Below are 15,457 nucleotides of genomic sequence, written 5' to 3' on the forward strand. Positions count from 1 at the left end.
GGTTAGTGATGTGAGTGATGTGGCCATTTTGTCAGCTACTACATTACCCTCGATGCCTCTATGGCCAGGCACCCAGCATATTACTACGTGTCTATGTGATAGATAAATATTGCATAATAGTGAGTAAAGTTCAATGAAAACAGGATTTGTATGCTTTTGTAAAGAAATTAGCGCTTTTACAAGACTTAACGAGTCTGTAATACTATTGCTCTGTCGAGTTTTAATTTATTTATATGTTTTACTGCAGATAGTACTGCATAGACTTCTGCAGTGAAGATACTTGTTAGTGGGTTTAATATGTCAGATTTTGAAAAAGAGGAACCAACAGCAGCATAAGATACACCAGCATGTGATTTTGACACATCTGTGTAGAATTCTGAGCAGGAGTACTTCAATTGAAGTTCACGGAAATGCATAGCGATTTTGAGGTGACGTGCGTACTTTGTGGCCTCTACAAAGGATATGTCACAGTCTATCCCCTACCACTCCCAGGGCGATAATAGCTTAGCTGGAGGCCTTAGGCGATGTTCAAGAACTGAGATATCCATTTCTTCGCCAAGTTTTCTTTTTTTTTATGGGGTTTTATGCACCAAAACCACTTTCTGATTATGAGGCACGCTGTAGTGGAGGACTCCATAAATTTCGACCACCTGGGGTTCTTTAACGTGCACCTAAATCTAAGTACACGGGTGTTCTCGCAATTCACCTCCATCGAAATGCGGCCGCAGAAGTTTCCATTTATTGTCTCTGCACTCCTTTGCGGCGGCGGCAGTGAGATTTTGTTATAATGAAATTACACACAAACACACTTCGTTACATTGAGGTTCTATATACGTGGTGTTCTATGGATAAGAGGCTATGGGAAGTTAAATACTTTGTTCATTATATTGATGTTTAACTGTACATACAAAGTAGATACATGGATAGAAGGTCATGATTAAGCATCTGCAATTCTACTGCCCCTACTTTTCATCTGAAATGCATTGACTCTAGGGGACAAATAATAAAATAAGAACAGGGTTACCTCCACAGAACTAATCATGAATGAAAACAACAGCACGAAAATAACATAGATGGAGATTAACACTGCAGCACTCTCAAGTGGAACTACTAGACTGGCAGACAAGAAGATGGTGACACTTATTTGTAGTGTCATATGTTGCACTACGTTGTGTGTTGAGTCAAGGCCTAAGTATTCAGTTGCAGTCGAGTAGTGCTTCATTATTCCTGGTGCCCCTCCAGCTGCAACCTCCCATTGGAAATTGGTTCAATGGCTGCACACATCCCACTACCACAGCCACCACTTTACGCCTCCCAGGGAACAATACTCACCTCCATAAGGGTGAGCATCTCGCGTGTGGTGCGACCGATGAAGGTCTTGCGGGCGCGCAGGAACTCCTGCGCGCATGACTGCAGCACTTCCCGTGCTATTCCACACAGCTTGGGAAGCTCGTCCAGAAGCTGCGCGTTGAGCGCACAGTACGTGTTCTTGGCCAGCTGCTGTTCCTCCGAGAGCTGCAGCATGACGCCAAGACAGCCAGTAAGCCCAGTTTGTTTTCTCACATTTTAATCTCCCATCTGAGTATTCTAACACTGCTCAGTATTCTCCTTCAACAAGTCTTGCCTAACACACCTTATCACTGTGCAAAGGTTAAGACCCACTGGAACAAAATCTCACTTTGGCTGAACTGGTTATAAATGGGAAGTGTATACTATTGCAGCTATCTTGGCAAATTTGCATGGCAGCTAACTGTCTCATTTTTCTTATTACCAGCCTTTAAATAGCACCTAAGCAGATGACACCTGCGTCTGGTGGTTAGCAGGTGTGATGCGAATCCCAGACCACAGCCTCGGAAATTTTCAGTTCACAGCAGGTACTGCCTGATCTCGAATGTCCAGTCAAAAAGCTGCATTGTTTCTCAACATTCTGGATTGTGCATCATTTTCTAATCTGTCTAAAATTGTCTAATCCTGCAAGCTTTTCATGACGCACCCACCACTGCCTTTACGGGGCAGCCGCTCTACCATCTGAGCTAACCAGGCGGCTAGCAGATGCAGGGCTGCATCCACCCGTTTGTAGCAATTGCTACGAACGGGTGGATGTCTCATTTTCCCTTCATTAATTACCTCTCTCCACCTTGCGGGTTTCCGCAGAACTATTTCACCAAACTCTTGCTTTGCTTCGAGTTGCTGACTAATTCGACTTCGCCCTGCCATCTGCTAGCCACCTGGTTAGCTCAGATAGTAGAGCGGCTGCCCCGGAAAGGCGGTGGTCCCGGGTTCGAGCACCGGACCAGGACGAATTTTTCTTCGACTGCTAAGCTTTTCTTTCAAGGAACCCGTACGGGTTTCCTTTGTAGCAACTGCTATGAACGGGTGGATGTCTCATTTTCCCTTCATTAATTATTTATTTTCATTCGCTGCCATCATTTCCTGTCTACTAAGTGCAGTCTGCAATGTTTGTGCAAGTCAATTTATGGTCTTTTTGTGTCAATCTTAAATCAACAAACAGTGCATTAGTTGTTCTTTTGTGCTTGTGTTTAAGTAGATTTTTCCTATAAAATTAAGAGATGGCTCTCTACCATCCTTTTCAAGAGGTGTGGTTTTCTAAACATCTGTGCAAATGAAGATTCCTTTTCTAGCTCTTTCTATTTTCTGTTCTCTCTCTCTCATTTGTGCATAATAAACAGTGTTTTGGTTCCTTCACATTTGCATTAAAGTGACTATTTTCTGTAGAAACAAAGAAAGAGACCGGAAGAAGGCAAAATGGCTTACCGCCTTCTGCTTGGTGAAGTCTCTGTTCTTCTCTAGGCGGCTCTTGCTGGCCACATAGTCGAGCAGCTTGTGCTGCCGCTTGGTGATCAGCTTGTTGGGACCCACAAACATCTGCAGCAGCTGCTTGAGCACGCTCTCCACATCACGATCCACCGCCATCGCCTGTTCCATCACAAGGAGCAGGGCAAAGCAGCGCATGTCAGTGCTCCTCGAAGTACCCGAAATTTTGCTAGCAAAAATTTGGAAATCTCTTATTTGAACCTAAGTTGACCAACACTGGGCTTACTGACTGACTGATTGCTCTGTAATGACCACATGTTATTGTGACCAATCTCCACAGCATTGAGGTACAGGATGTTTCTCTCGCCAAGGTGGCAACGGACGGTCATTGGCATTCTTCTGGTTGCTGCAGATCGAATTACTGCTCTGGTTTTGTGTTGCAAAGAAAAAATACAGTCAACTTTTGTTAATTCGACCCTGATGGGACTGACAAGATTTATCGAATTATCCGGCGGGTTGAATTAATCAAGATGCAGAAAAACACCGAAACACACCACTGATTTATTTGGCAGTATTTATTTATTTATTTATTTATTTTACCATCAGGGTTTGCACATTACAGAGGGGAGGGGCATATTACAGACGAAAATTGGGAAAACAGTTGATACAATCACTATAAGAAGCATGAACAATCACCAGCTTAATACAAAAATGAACTGAAACAGCCGCAACCATAATAAAGCAGAGTAATTTGAACATCTAAAACTAAAACAACAATAAGCAAAAAGCAGCAGAGCAAACTCTAGCCCAAATCAAACACACATCCACTCTCCATCTGTTCAAAGTACTAAAATAATGCAAAAATAATATTAAAGCTTCTAAAGAAAGTAGAAATCTAATGCATGTCTGGTTTTCTAGCAAGAAAAATTATTGCCTAATGGCAGCCGATTTTGTTAAGTCAGCTTCGCCACACTATTTTTTATGTTCGCTTCGCCGCGACACATCTGTGTTATGCGGCAAAGCATACAAACATTGCTAAGGCGATTTTTATTTCGTGTCTGATTGCACTGCACAGGCAATTTTCGGCCCAATTTTCTTTATAAAAGAAAGGCGCATTTTATAATCTGGTGAATACCATAATCAAATGCTGCTAGCTATGGTTATTGCTTGAAAAGCTTCCTAGGGCGGGCTGAAAATAGGTGTTTTCATTGAGAGATGAGTGTTCAACACATTCATTGTCTCCTAAGCTCCGAGACATACACTGTCTCTAAGGGGGTTGATATGGGGGCTACTATAGAGGTCAAGTTCGAATTATTCGGTGAAGGCCAATTCTAGGATCGAAACAAGTAAAGTTTGGGCCCATAGATATGCAATAGAGTGGGCCAGAACCTTCGGCCGGGATCGAATTAACTGAAAAATTTAATTACCCGAAGTCAAATCAACTGAAGTCTACTGAACCAGTTAGAGGAGACAATATGTCGGTGGGTGGGGTAGGGTTGAGAGAAACTGTGGTTGAGAGGCCATCTGTGGTTCATTAACTGACAATCCAAGATGACACAAGTGCTTTTATTGCTGCTTTTCACTACCTATTAGAATGTGGCCACCACGAGTTTGAATGACAGCATGCTTGGCAGCTAGACACCGTAGCCGCAAACTCAGTTCAGTAGATATTAATATCTGCACTCCTTTAACTTGGCCATTTATGGCGCTTATGAATGAATGTGAAATAACTGAAAGGGACTCACAAACTCGTGCCAGTGCTGGGAACAGATGGTGTGCTGGACTGCTCGGTAACGCTCCACCTCGGGCAGTGACTTGCGGTCGTGGTAGTACTGGACCAGGTCCTCAGACAGTTGCAGTGACACATGCACCGTTTGCTGCACCCGAACAAAACCAAAGTAAAAACATTAGGCTACAGTGACAACTGCTAAACAAAAGAGGAGAAGGAAGTTCAGGCTATTCTGCACAAAAGCAGAGAGGTTGACAGAATGCAACGCCATTTATAACCAGCCACTGAACTAGTGATTTATGATCGTGATCTAACAGTCCTGTCTTGGGGATCATCCTCTGTTCTTCCCTTTCTGACTCTCCTCATTCCTTCTAAATCAACATCATTGCTGTTCTATGCATTCGGACACTTGTGTGCATTGGTCACAGGGATGTTATTGCATCTAATGTTCGCACAACCACATGTTAGCGTATGTATCCAAGTTGTATAAATGTTTTGAGTGTATCTAAATGGAAGTGCACAATGCTTATACTTTTCTGGGGGGAGGGTAGTATGGAGTTCTGCCTCCATTTGAAATACAGTAGCGGTGACCAGGAATCGGACCCATGACTTTGTGGTCGCCATCAGAATACAACAGCTGTTGTGCAACCACAGCCACCACAGTTGATATTTTAGAGCTGTTGACAAGCACATGATCGTGCTGCCTCAAAATGCAAGCTCAGATAGAAAAGGAATGCTGCAGTAGAAAACACAGACATGCAAGATGGCACATGCTTACAATTGCAAATGTGCTTATCAAGTATGACAGGGCTTGCATTTGCCAACAGAGCCCGATAAATTAAAGTACAATAGGGACACTGAACAATGCGGTGGACACTGTGTGACATGCAACACAGCACAGAGGACTTTTAAACAGCGAGCATGCCTTGACAGTGTTGGCTAGGGCCGTTGCTGAAGGCACAAACAATATAGCAGACTGCCAGAGCCGTTGACCCACCTTCATCTGGTCGCAGAACACAGCGAGGTTCTTGAGAAAGATCTTCAGCGCCTTCTCCAGGACACGAAACTCTCGCTCAGCACGCTCAAAGGCTTCATCTTTTTCCTGTGACAAGTTGTAAAGAGAGAGATATTAAGTAGGGGAGATAAATATGTGCATCACTCTATATGAACTACAGTAAAACCTTGTTATAACTAAGCTGAAGGATGAGCTGAAATTACTCCATTATATCCATTATTGTCCTTTATTACGATATATGCCCAATGGGGTGCAGAACTTTAAACATGCACACAAGAAGATGAATTTGCAGCAAATGAAACTGCTAGGCAGCCCTGCGTGCAATGAAAAGTTAATAAAACAGCAAAATAACCTTCGGCGCGTACAATATGCAAGCTCCTAGAAACCGGTACGACTGCCTTTACAATAGCTGCCTTTTGTTCTAATGGTACTGTCTTCCTCTTCCAATTTCGCCTTGGCTAGATCATGTTGTCATGAAACCAGCAAAACGGCAACATCATTGAAGGAACAGCTTGTAGTCTATTGTGGCAGAACAGCACATGGCACACAACACGGCTTGCAGACTATGCAGCTGATCTGCTGTTCTCACATGGCTTCGCTGAGTGACCAAGCCCAGTGAACCTTACCGCACTGGCTTGCCTCCGAGATATCACTGGCACCGATGCAATCTCGGAGGCCATGCCTAGTTGCACCAGCTTGCGCGGCACGCCACAATGAGGGAGACAAGTGCGTGCACTGGTCTTTCACACCGCCTTGCGTAACAATGCTATCTCACGCAAGCAGCAGCTCACCATCGCCATCACACTTCTCTTTCTCAACTGTGGAAGGTTGTACAGTCTGGTGCAGGTTTGGTACAGCTAGGCATGGCCTCTGAGATTGCACCGATGCAATCGTGGAGGCCACACTTAAGCTGCGCCTGTCTGCGTGGTGCTGCAGGTGGATTTTTTGGTTTTGGAGACAAATCTAGTTTGTTATATCCATCGGCAGGACAATTTTAACATATCTCTATGGTGATTTCAAGGGAAATTTCGTGAACTTCATTATACCCCTTATGTTGTTATATACCATTTTGTTAAAGTGACGTTAGATTGTATCTGCAACAACCAGCACATTAAATGCGCAATTTCTCATCCTACGATTCTCTTAAACCTGCAGGACTGCATTTCACAGGGGACAAGAAATTGACCCAGCCTGCAATATAAAGGCAAACTATGACAGCTCGACACATCCTCTGCTTACCACGGACGTGAGGCCAAAGGTGGATGACAGGAGGACACCAAATCTGGACGATTTCTTGAGGACCGAGTGCAGGTTCAGCTTGGCCAGCTTCCGGGACAAGGTGGACTCTGATGGGTCTTTCTTGTACTTGGAAACTGAACGCAGGTGAGAAGGGGGATGAAAAAGATGACAATAGAAATAGCTAAGTTTTAAAAATTGTTAGCGTACAAGGAGGCACAAATGTACTATTTGACTAGTCAAATATACAACACCACTAGATTTACATCTTCTGGAATGGCATACAGTGAAGAGAGACACAATACTTAGTCATTCATATTAAGCAATAGTTGAGACATCAAAACAGAAAAAGTGCTCATGAATGTTTTCAGTGATATTTCAGTGCTTTTCCAACACCATGACCAGCATATCCAGGCAAGTTCATGGAGATCTACTTGCACCAATGAGTTGTATATTTACATGGAAGGATTTTTCTTGATAGGAGCTACAAATCTACTAGATTACTTCAGGAATTCATTTAATGTATGCCTTCATAGCATGACATTGTTTCACCTCACTGCCATTTGAATCTGGCTTTATTCTTGTCTTGTACTTGTTGGTTGCCAATACTCAAAAAAACAATAATTATAAGATCTAGAGGCCCACCAGAAACAAAACAGGCAATGAAGGCATAACTCTAATGTGCTTACAACAAATTTTTAATAACAATTTTTTTTATTATGATGTTATATTTGGTGTCTGCACAGGTACATGCCTTCTTGTCTGAAGCCTGATGTGTGTCATGTATTTGCACTGGTTTGTGTTTCATTGTATGAAGCCCGATGTGTGTCATAAGCCTAATCGATAAAAAAAACAAGAAAAAGATGGACAAAGAAACAAAGCTGTTTAATAAAATTTCAGAGGTAACAGCTGTCATTAGCAAAGTGCATGCCAGATGGCACCACAATACCACACTGCAGCAAACTCTGGAGGCTTCGCCAAGACAAGTAATATCTGCACCCTGCCTGCACATGTACATCAACATGCCCCTGAAGTGGCAATTGATGACTGATAGCGTGTATATGAGCAGCAGCATGTGCAAGAGACCTAGAATTGCTATCATAAATCGCAGTCGCTGTTTCATGCAAAGAGCTTCTAGTTTGATTCCTCTGAACACTTGAAACTGCGTAAACAACAACAATAAATATGCCACTTCATATTAATTGATTCAGCAAAAGTGTTTCTTTGTGATGCGATTTCAGGGTCTTAACTGCCGGTCTCGAATAGTTATCAAAAGAGTTAAGCAAAACAAAAAGCATGTCTTCATTCTGGTAGGTACAAAGCCTATTCCACTTTTTATTTTACAATGCATTTTATATGACATAGACATCTTGATACAGACATGATACAGACATGTGCCACTGACATACCCTTGCATCTTTCTGAAACGCTGCCAGTGACATTTTGCTAAAACTGTGCATCATGAAACATGTGTAATATGAATGCGAATCCCTACGGCAATCTCCATTATCAAACGTCGTTAAAGTAGGCAGGTGTCAATGAACTAAATGCAGCATGGTTGACTTACATATAAGACGTAAGAGGGCTGTAAAAGATTGGTAAGAAAAGTTCAGCAGGAAGTAGATACAGTACAGTAACTCACTTTTAGACATATCAGTTAACCAAAAGTGACTCTTCCAGCAAAAATAGGCAGCAGAAGAAAGAATACATGGCATACATATTTAAAGCGATATAACATAATTTAACAATGTGCAACCACACTACTGTCACACTGGCAAAATGAACAGCTTCTGCAGTGCTGGCGTAACCTGGCAAGTACAGGCTGGCTTGAAGGGAGACTATCGAGAAGGCAGCGGTGTCAAACAGGGATAGCCGACATTATAATTAACATCAAGAGGAAATAATGGAGCTGGGCAGGCCATGTAATGTGTAGTGCAAATAACCGGTGTGCTGTTAAGAGTTACAGAATGCATGCCTAGAAAAGGCAAGTGCAGTCAAGGATGGCAGCAAGTTCGGTGGGGTGATGATATTAGGAAATTTAAAGGTACAACTTGGAACCAGCTTGTGAAAGGCAGGGGTAATCAGAGATCGCTTGAAGGGGCTTTTGTCCTCCATAGGCTGATGATGATGATGATGATGGGAAGGTTAAATCCCACTACATAGGTATATTACTCTCTTTGAAATCTGTCACTGTTTGTTTGCTGGAAGAAGATTGTTTTCCATGCATTCAATCAAAACTATGGCCAAACATCCAATTTTAAAGCATAAGTTATGACTGACCAGACACATGTTGCAGTCTTAAAAAGCAGCAATCAACTGCTTTATAGCGTAACAGGAGAAATAGGAGAAAGAATCCAAGTTTCTATGCCGCCTCCTCAATCAACTTAGCTGCTTGGTCTCTGCTTGGTTCCATGGCCGACAGTGCCTTTCTGCTTTTGTGTCTCTGTAAAAGGCACTACCTTGCAGCTTGCCTTTTGGAGGCAAGGAATCTTGACAGGTGATAAATTTGCTTACTTAAAGAATCTTAGTACTGTGACCAGATAAACCTAAAGCCCCTCAATTTTTCCAAAAGTAGCGCCATTTTTAGATCTTTCTGCCACCCTGCTCTCTACGGCGTTTCCTCCTCCACGCCTCCTGACTGACTTTTTTTTTCTTGCATGTCTGTAGTGTTATCAACAAGTTTGAAAGCGCACAAATGAGGTGTGGGAAGTTGGCCTACCGAGATCCTTCCTCCGTTTGAACTCGTTGATGGAGGTTGCAACTTCGGACATCTTTGCCATGGCCTGTGCCAGCATTGGCTTGTCAGGGTGGCCAGCCTCTGTTGACTGTTTCCATTGCAAAGAAAAAAAGAAACAAAAGCACCAGGAAGAAAACTAAGTAAAGCTGATCACTGAAAGAAAGAAGAAAATAGTCTCTATTGAAAAGAATGGTCCAGCAGTGTTGGTTGTGGTGGCCTCAGGTGGCGGCTCGAAGTCCTTGGACTCGGGCGAACTGAAAACTGCCGTTTTCAAACAAAGAAACCACAAGGTGGTATATCAACTGCCACTAGAAGAGAGCGGTCTTGTAAGCTACAACTGTGTCTAATCTTCTGCTCCACTACTAGGAAGTATCTCGTAAAAAGAAAGTAAAGAGTACTACAACCCCCAAATTACATCCAAGAAAAACATACCAAATTCTCAAAATTCTTATCTAGTCATATTTTTTTAGGTTATTTTCTTGCTGAACATATGTTACGTTTTGGTTTATGGTTATAAACAACACAATATGAAAGAAAAAAATATGACGACCGTAACTCATCTTTGACAGTGGGAGCGGCACAACACCGAGCTTAACGAGCGTGACTTGTCATTGGCAATATTGGCGCAACTTCCCATGACGAATACAGCTCGGGATTGGGGGTTAAAAGGTTAAACCACCGCAGTAGCTCAGTGGCTATGACGCTTCGCTGGTGAGCTTGAGGTAGCGGGTTCGGTTCCCAACAGCTGCAGCTGCATTTCGATGTGAGCGAAATGAAAAAACACTCATGTACTTAGATTAGGTGCATGAGAAACCCAAGTGGTCAAAATTAATCCAGAGACATCTACTACAACGTTTCTCATAGCCCCACTGTTGCTTAGGGATGTTAAACCACATGAATCAATCAATCACTATGAAACAAGCAAGTTAGAGGCCAGCAATGCCTGACACATTGTCCTGTGATGATCACCCACATTATCAGTAAAGTCGCTCGCAGTTGCACTACACGACTGGGTCAACATGCTTAGACACATGAGAACTCGTAGATGACTACTTTTGCTGAATAATCAGTTTCAAGGTGATATTGGTGTACCACTAGTTCTTTTTCACCAAAAGCACGAGCTGCTACTGCAAAGAAGTAAAAAACCAAAGAGAAGCAGTAGTGCAGTTTGTCTTTGACGAGAAGAAGATAACATGGACACTACTGGCCACCACAGCTGCCAAGAGCGCAACCTCTTACCAATGCAGCTAAATATCATGTGAACATTATGCAAGTAGCCCTGGCCCTGCACTCATACTTGTTTCTATTAACATCTCAGAGACCTGCAACAGCTGCTTGTCTTGCAACTGATTGACTGACTGAGCAAGCAAGCAAGTGGCTAGTTAGGCAGTTGAAAGAGTGATCAAGTGTGCAAATGAATGATAATGAAATGTCAGCTCCTGTAGGCAGGCTAAAGGTGACATGCCTTGTCCAGCTCATTGATGAGGAGCGGGTACTTGAGTATGCGCTGCACAGGACGGATGAGTACGGATGGCAGGTCGAAGCAGTTGGTCTCGTGCTGCATGCGCTCCACACCTGCCTGGAGGAACTGCGCGGCTCGTGCATTATCCATATACTGCGAAAAACCAGCAAGCAAAAAGAGAAAGCAAAAACGTAAATAAAGCATACCAACAGAAACTTCCACACAGTGTTTCTTGTTTTATTCACGCATACTACCATATTCTTTTATCAAGATCTCTATTGCACCAAGAACGTAAGCAAAGGAGCCTTTGAGCCGACAACTGCTATCATACCTTCGTCCAAAGGCCACTGACGTCATCGTGGTTGCGGCAGTAGTGGCCGTAGACCTCTTTCAGCTCGTCGGCAACGTTCACGAAACAAGTGCCTGCATAGACAAGCTGTTATGAACAAGCTGTCTGAACAACACTCACTTCCCAACTAACAGAAATGTGAATCAAACATGAATTCAGAAAAGTGCAATAAACAAGTCCAGGCACCAACTTTCATTTCAGGTCACTTGTCTTGTCGAAATTCATTTTTCGCACCAGCCAAATCCCTACTCTGCCTGCATTCCTGCAGTTATATAAGCAGTGCTTTGTTGAAAGGCATTAGCACATTCACAATCGAAGCAGTCAAGTCACAACTGCCTGGCTGCACAAAGTGACTTGGCACAGAAAATACAGGACGAACAACATGGGTGAAAAATGAATGTGTCATCTTTCGTCCAGTGGTTTTCTGTGCCAAGTGACATCATACAATCATACTGACATTTTGACACTTCCTGATGAATCGAACAGAGTAATGACGGTTATGCGACTTGCAGAAGCTTACAAGGGAATGCAGTACAATCTAACTGGAAAAAAATACTGTACCTAGCAAACAAGTACATGAGGAAGCGGACAAAGACAAGTGCTTGCCAGTGTCCACTTCCTCCTATGCTTGTCTATTTAGCACCTTTTGTCTGTATTTGTCCATGGATGTGGCAGGCGAATGATCTGTCTAAGCCTTTTCCAAAGTGTTGCTCACCAATGAGCTGCGAGCATTCCGGTTTCACCAGTTCCTTCTCCAGGGCGCTGAGCAGCTGTGATGAGACAGAAATCACCTCGTCGATGTTTCCAAACAGTGTCACAGCATCGATGTCCAAGCTTTGCATCTGAGAAAGGCAGCAGCAGCAGAAAAGAAACAGCACCAGGTCAACTTGGCGTAATCCAGCCAATAAATGCATGCAGCCACACTTCTTCCACTGCATAAGATTTGTGACCAAAGAATAGTGTGCCTCATGTGATTCAATGTAACCAGTAAACTGTCATACTTTCATGTTGCCAAACATGGTGCACTTATTACACAGAAAGCATCACAAATCTGAACCTATTTACCACATAACAAGAGGAGTGACATGCTTCTGCGACCAGCGGCCATAGCATACCACTTGTGTTTCCGACCAAAACGAGGTGTGTTGTTCACTGGGAGCACAAAGTGCACAAATAATACATGAACCAATGTAACCTCGTTTCCACAAGCTGCAGTGGTAATGTAGCAGATCAAAACAACAGTACTACGAAATTACTACAGTACTAGAGTTAGCCTTCTTGACCACACTAACACAGCTTCCACAATGATGCCTGCCAAGTATGAAAAGGAGTATACAAATCTGTGCAGTGCATCAACATAGTTTCAGCCAGTGCATGCAGCTAGAGCACCAGCAGAAGACAGCCCCACGTTAAGGTGTCCTCTTTATAGGGTCCCTAAACAACCCTGAGGCCAAAATTTAGTTGTGGTGTTGCAGTTATGCACAAGTCTGCAACGAACATGCAGCCACGAGAATTTCTTGAAATGTGCCGTAATAGCAAAGTTAAACGCATTTGATGATAGAAACACGGCTCTCGCTTGTTTCGCTCTTTCCTTCGCTACTGTTTGTTCCTCGACTGGTCTCCTCCTCGCCGAGTGTTCCTCCGAATGTCACGTGACATACATTATTGCCAACGCGCTTTTCAATACACTGTCAACTTCCAGTTACCGTGATTCTGCGCTTCTTGGCTACCTGCTGTTGCTGCCGTGTCGGCCCGTGCTCCTGCAAAGTGTGCCGCTATGGACCCTGTGATGTGTGCACATCTAGAAAGGCTCGCCAACATAATGGATCCGTACAGTGACGTGCCATGCCGAAGCACGTTCACTAGAGATGAACAGCCACCATCGCCGCCTTCCCCAGATCATGGCGACAATATGGGTCTGTACATTCTGCTGTTTCCGCCCACTGGCTGTTAGCCTGTTCTGCACTAATGACATCATCAATGAAGGTGCGTGTGCTGTCTATACGTAGTGTGTACAAATGCCGAGAAGGACGTTTGCTGCAGGAAGCTGACACAAGTCGTTGCCAAAGGAAACAATGACTGCACTAGGGCATTCATATTTCCCCAGCATATGTCTGAATCCTAGTGTCCTTACAGTGGCGTACTACGCTTTCTGGGAGCTCGACATGCAAATAGAAGGATAGCTACGCAAGTGAGCAAAGTATTGGTTCATTACAACGTTGCTAGGTTAACTCATTGAAACAACTCCAATGCGCTCAAGCCAGGCATTACGCAGGGTGACATCATGAGGCAGCTAGTGTCCCGTCATTTCATTTTTCCAGTCGGCACTCTTGCAGCCAAGCACTGCACATGGACGCCTTCTGGCCATCGCAAAACACTTTTAGACTGTTCGCGCAGCTAATCAGACCGCTAAGCACGACTGTGTTGGAACCCGAGCGATTTGGCACTTGCGTTAGGGGCCATAGTTAGCGATTCACAAGTGCACACAAGCAAGCAACATGACGAGGAAGAGCTGGGAGCGCACGTACCTGCTAGCAGACTAACCAGAAATCGTAGCTTCTTGTTCAACCAATCAAGTGTCTGCTGCTGCTGACATCACCAGATGCACACTGGTGACGTCACAATGAGCACTGGGGATACCGAAAGGCCCAGAGAGGAGCATGGGATTGCTTTTCATTTCGGGGCGCGCCTGGAGTGCATAGCGCTGCCGCATTTGGCATCGTTGATCATGACGGCATTTTGAACTCTATTCATCTCCTGACTTGATATGTTTAAAAAATATCGGAGGTCCCTAGTTTAGGGGCCCTTTAACAGTGGTCTGCAGAGTAGAGAAACGTTTAAACTACCTGTGAGTATCCAAGCCTATAAAAAAACTTGCAGATCAAGTCACACAAAGGATTGTGGCAGGGTCTGAAGGCAAACAGTATGGGGCCTTGCATAGTTTTTAACAGACTTAAATAAAATGAAATTAGGGGATTTTTACATGCCAAAACCACTTTCCCATTATGAGGCATGCCGTAGTGGAGGACTCCGGAAATTTAGACCACCTGGGGTTCTTTAGCATGCACCTAAATCTAAGTACACGGGTGTTCTCGCATTTTTCCCCCTCGAAATGCAGCTGCCGCGGCCAGGATTCAATCCCGTGACCTCGTGCTCAGCAGTCCAACACCATAGCCACTAAGCAACCACGGCGGGTTTTTAACAGACTTGGTGCATGTCAAAGATGTATATGCTCCTTCATGCTCTGAGAAAGTCGCATGGCTCTAATATTCATAACAGAAAATATATAGTGAGGTTCATACTCCTCACTGACAGGAGAGCAAGGTCTCAAGAAGCACAGTAAACACTCTTGGAGATGAGTGAAAGCAGACCTCAGAAGCTTGTCTTATGAGAAATGCACTGGTTCGATAAGAACCTGACGAAAGGCTCATGAAATATAGAATGCGCGGTTTTCTGCAGCCTATTTTTATCCTCACAGACATCAAGTCATGACCATCGTGATCATAAGCCTATTTTATGCACAGTGCAGGATGACGGCTTCTCACGATGATCTACAATTTCTCGCGTCTTGACCCATCCAACTCAATCCAACGCTTGCAAATTTCCTGATATCATCGCACATCCTATTCCATCCTCTACGCAATCCAGGCAAAGCTCTCCAGCACTCCTCTGAAGAATGTGCATCACTCTCTCTCCCTCTTTCCCCCTCTTCCGTCCTGGACTGCAATTCCCTTGCCATGGAGTCCATTCTGTTGCTCTAGTGCAGCTTGTCATCATCATCAGCAGCAGCAGCCTATATTTATGTCCACTACAGGACGAAGACCTCTCCCAGCGATCTCCAATTACCCTAGTTTACCTTGTACCAGACCTTTACCTCATTGAGGCAAAAGCTTAGGACCACAAAGATGGAAGCGCAAAGTACGCACCCTGCTCCGAGAGACGTCGTTGAGGTAGACATCGCAGCACACTTGCAACGCCTTGATGTAATCACGCTCTGTCTGGAGCAGCTCCGTCAACACGCACTGCCGGTGGTCCCTCAGCTTGCGCCTGCACCGAGGTTGAGAAGTGAAGAGCGTGACATGTTTTGCGAGCTTTGTGACAACACAGGACTCTTGCACCTGCCTCTCGCTTAAGCAAGAAAACTCGGGTGAGCC

The 15,457-nt window shown here is 44.1% G+C and overlaps 1 protein-coding gene across 2 annotated transcripts in view; it reads right to left on the bottom strand.

Annotated features, from left to right (window-relative positions):
- LOC135901986 (dynamin-binding protein-like) overlaps window positions 1–15,457 on the bottom strand; it is a 52,244-nt gene that overhangs the window by 14,994 nt on the left and 21,793 nt on the right. The window contains exons 9-19 of one of the 2 annotated variants that reach the window (XM_065431879.2): window positions 15,230–15,350; window positions 12,019–12,145; window positions 11,286–11,377; window positions 10,958–11,107; window positions 9,475–9,580; window positions 8,323–8,340; window positions 6,759–6,892; window positions 5,502–5,606; window positions 4,521–4,652; window positions 2,776–2,937; window positions 1,333–1,515 (exon numbers count right to left, since the gene is read on the bottom strand). In XM_065431879.2, the coding sequence (XP_065287951.1) occupies window positions 1,333–1,515; window positions 2,776–2,937; window positions 4,521–4,652; window positions 5,502–5,606; window positions 6,759–6,892; window positions 8,323–8,340; window positions 9,475–9,580; window positions 10,958–11,107; window positions 11,286–11,377; window positions 12,019–12,145; window positions 15,230–15,350 (1,330 nt within the window). The remainder of the gene's footprint in view (window positions 1–1,332; window positions 1,516–2,775; window positions 2,938–4,520; window positions 4,653–5,501; window positions 5,607–6,758; window positions 6,893–8,322; window positions 8,341–9,474; window positions 9,581–10,957; window positions 11,108–11,285; window positions 11,378–12,018; window positions 12,146–15,229; window positions 15,351–15,457) is intronic. The other variant, XM_065431880.2, reaches the window with a different exon arrangement.

Source organism: Dermacentor albipictus, chromosome 9, assembly GCF_038994185.2.
Source record: "Dermacentor albipictus isolate Rhodes 1998 colony chromosome 9, USDA_Dalb.pri_finalv2, whole genome shotgun sequence".
In the NCBI taxonomy this organism is placed as follows: Eukaryota; Metazoa; Arthropoda; class Arachnida; order Ixodida; family Ixodidae; genus Dermacentor; species Dermacentor albipictus.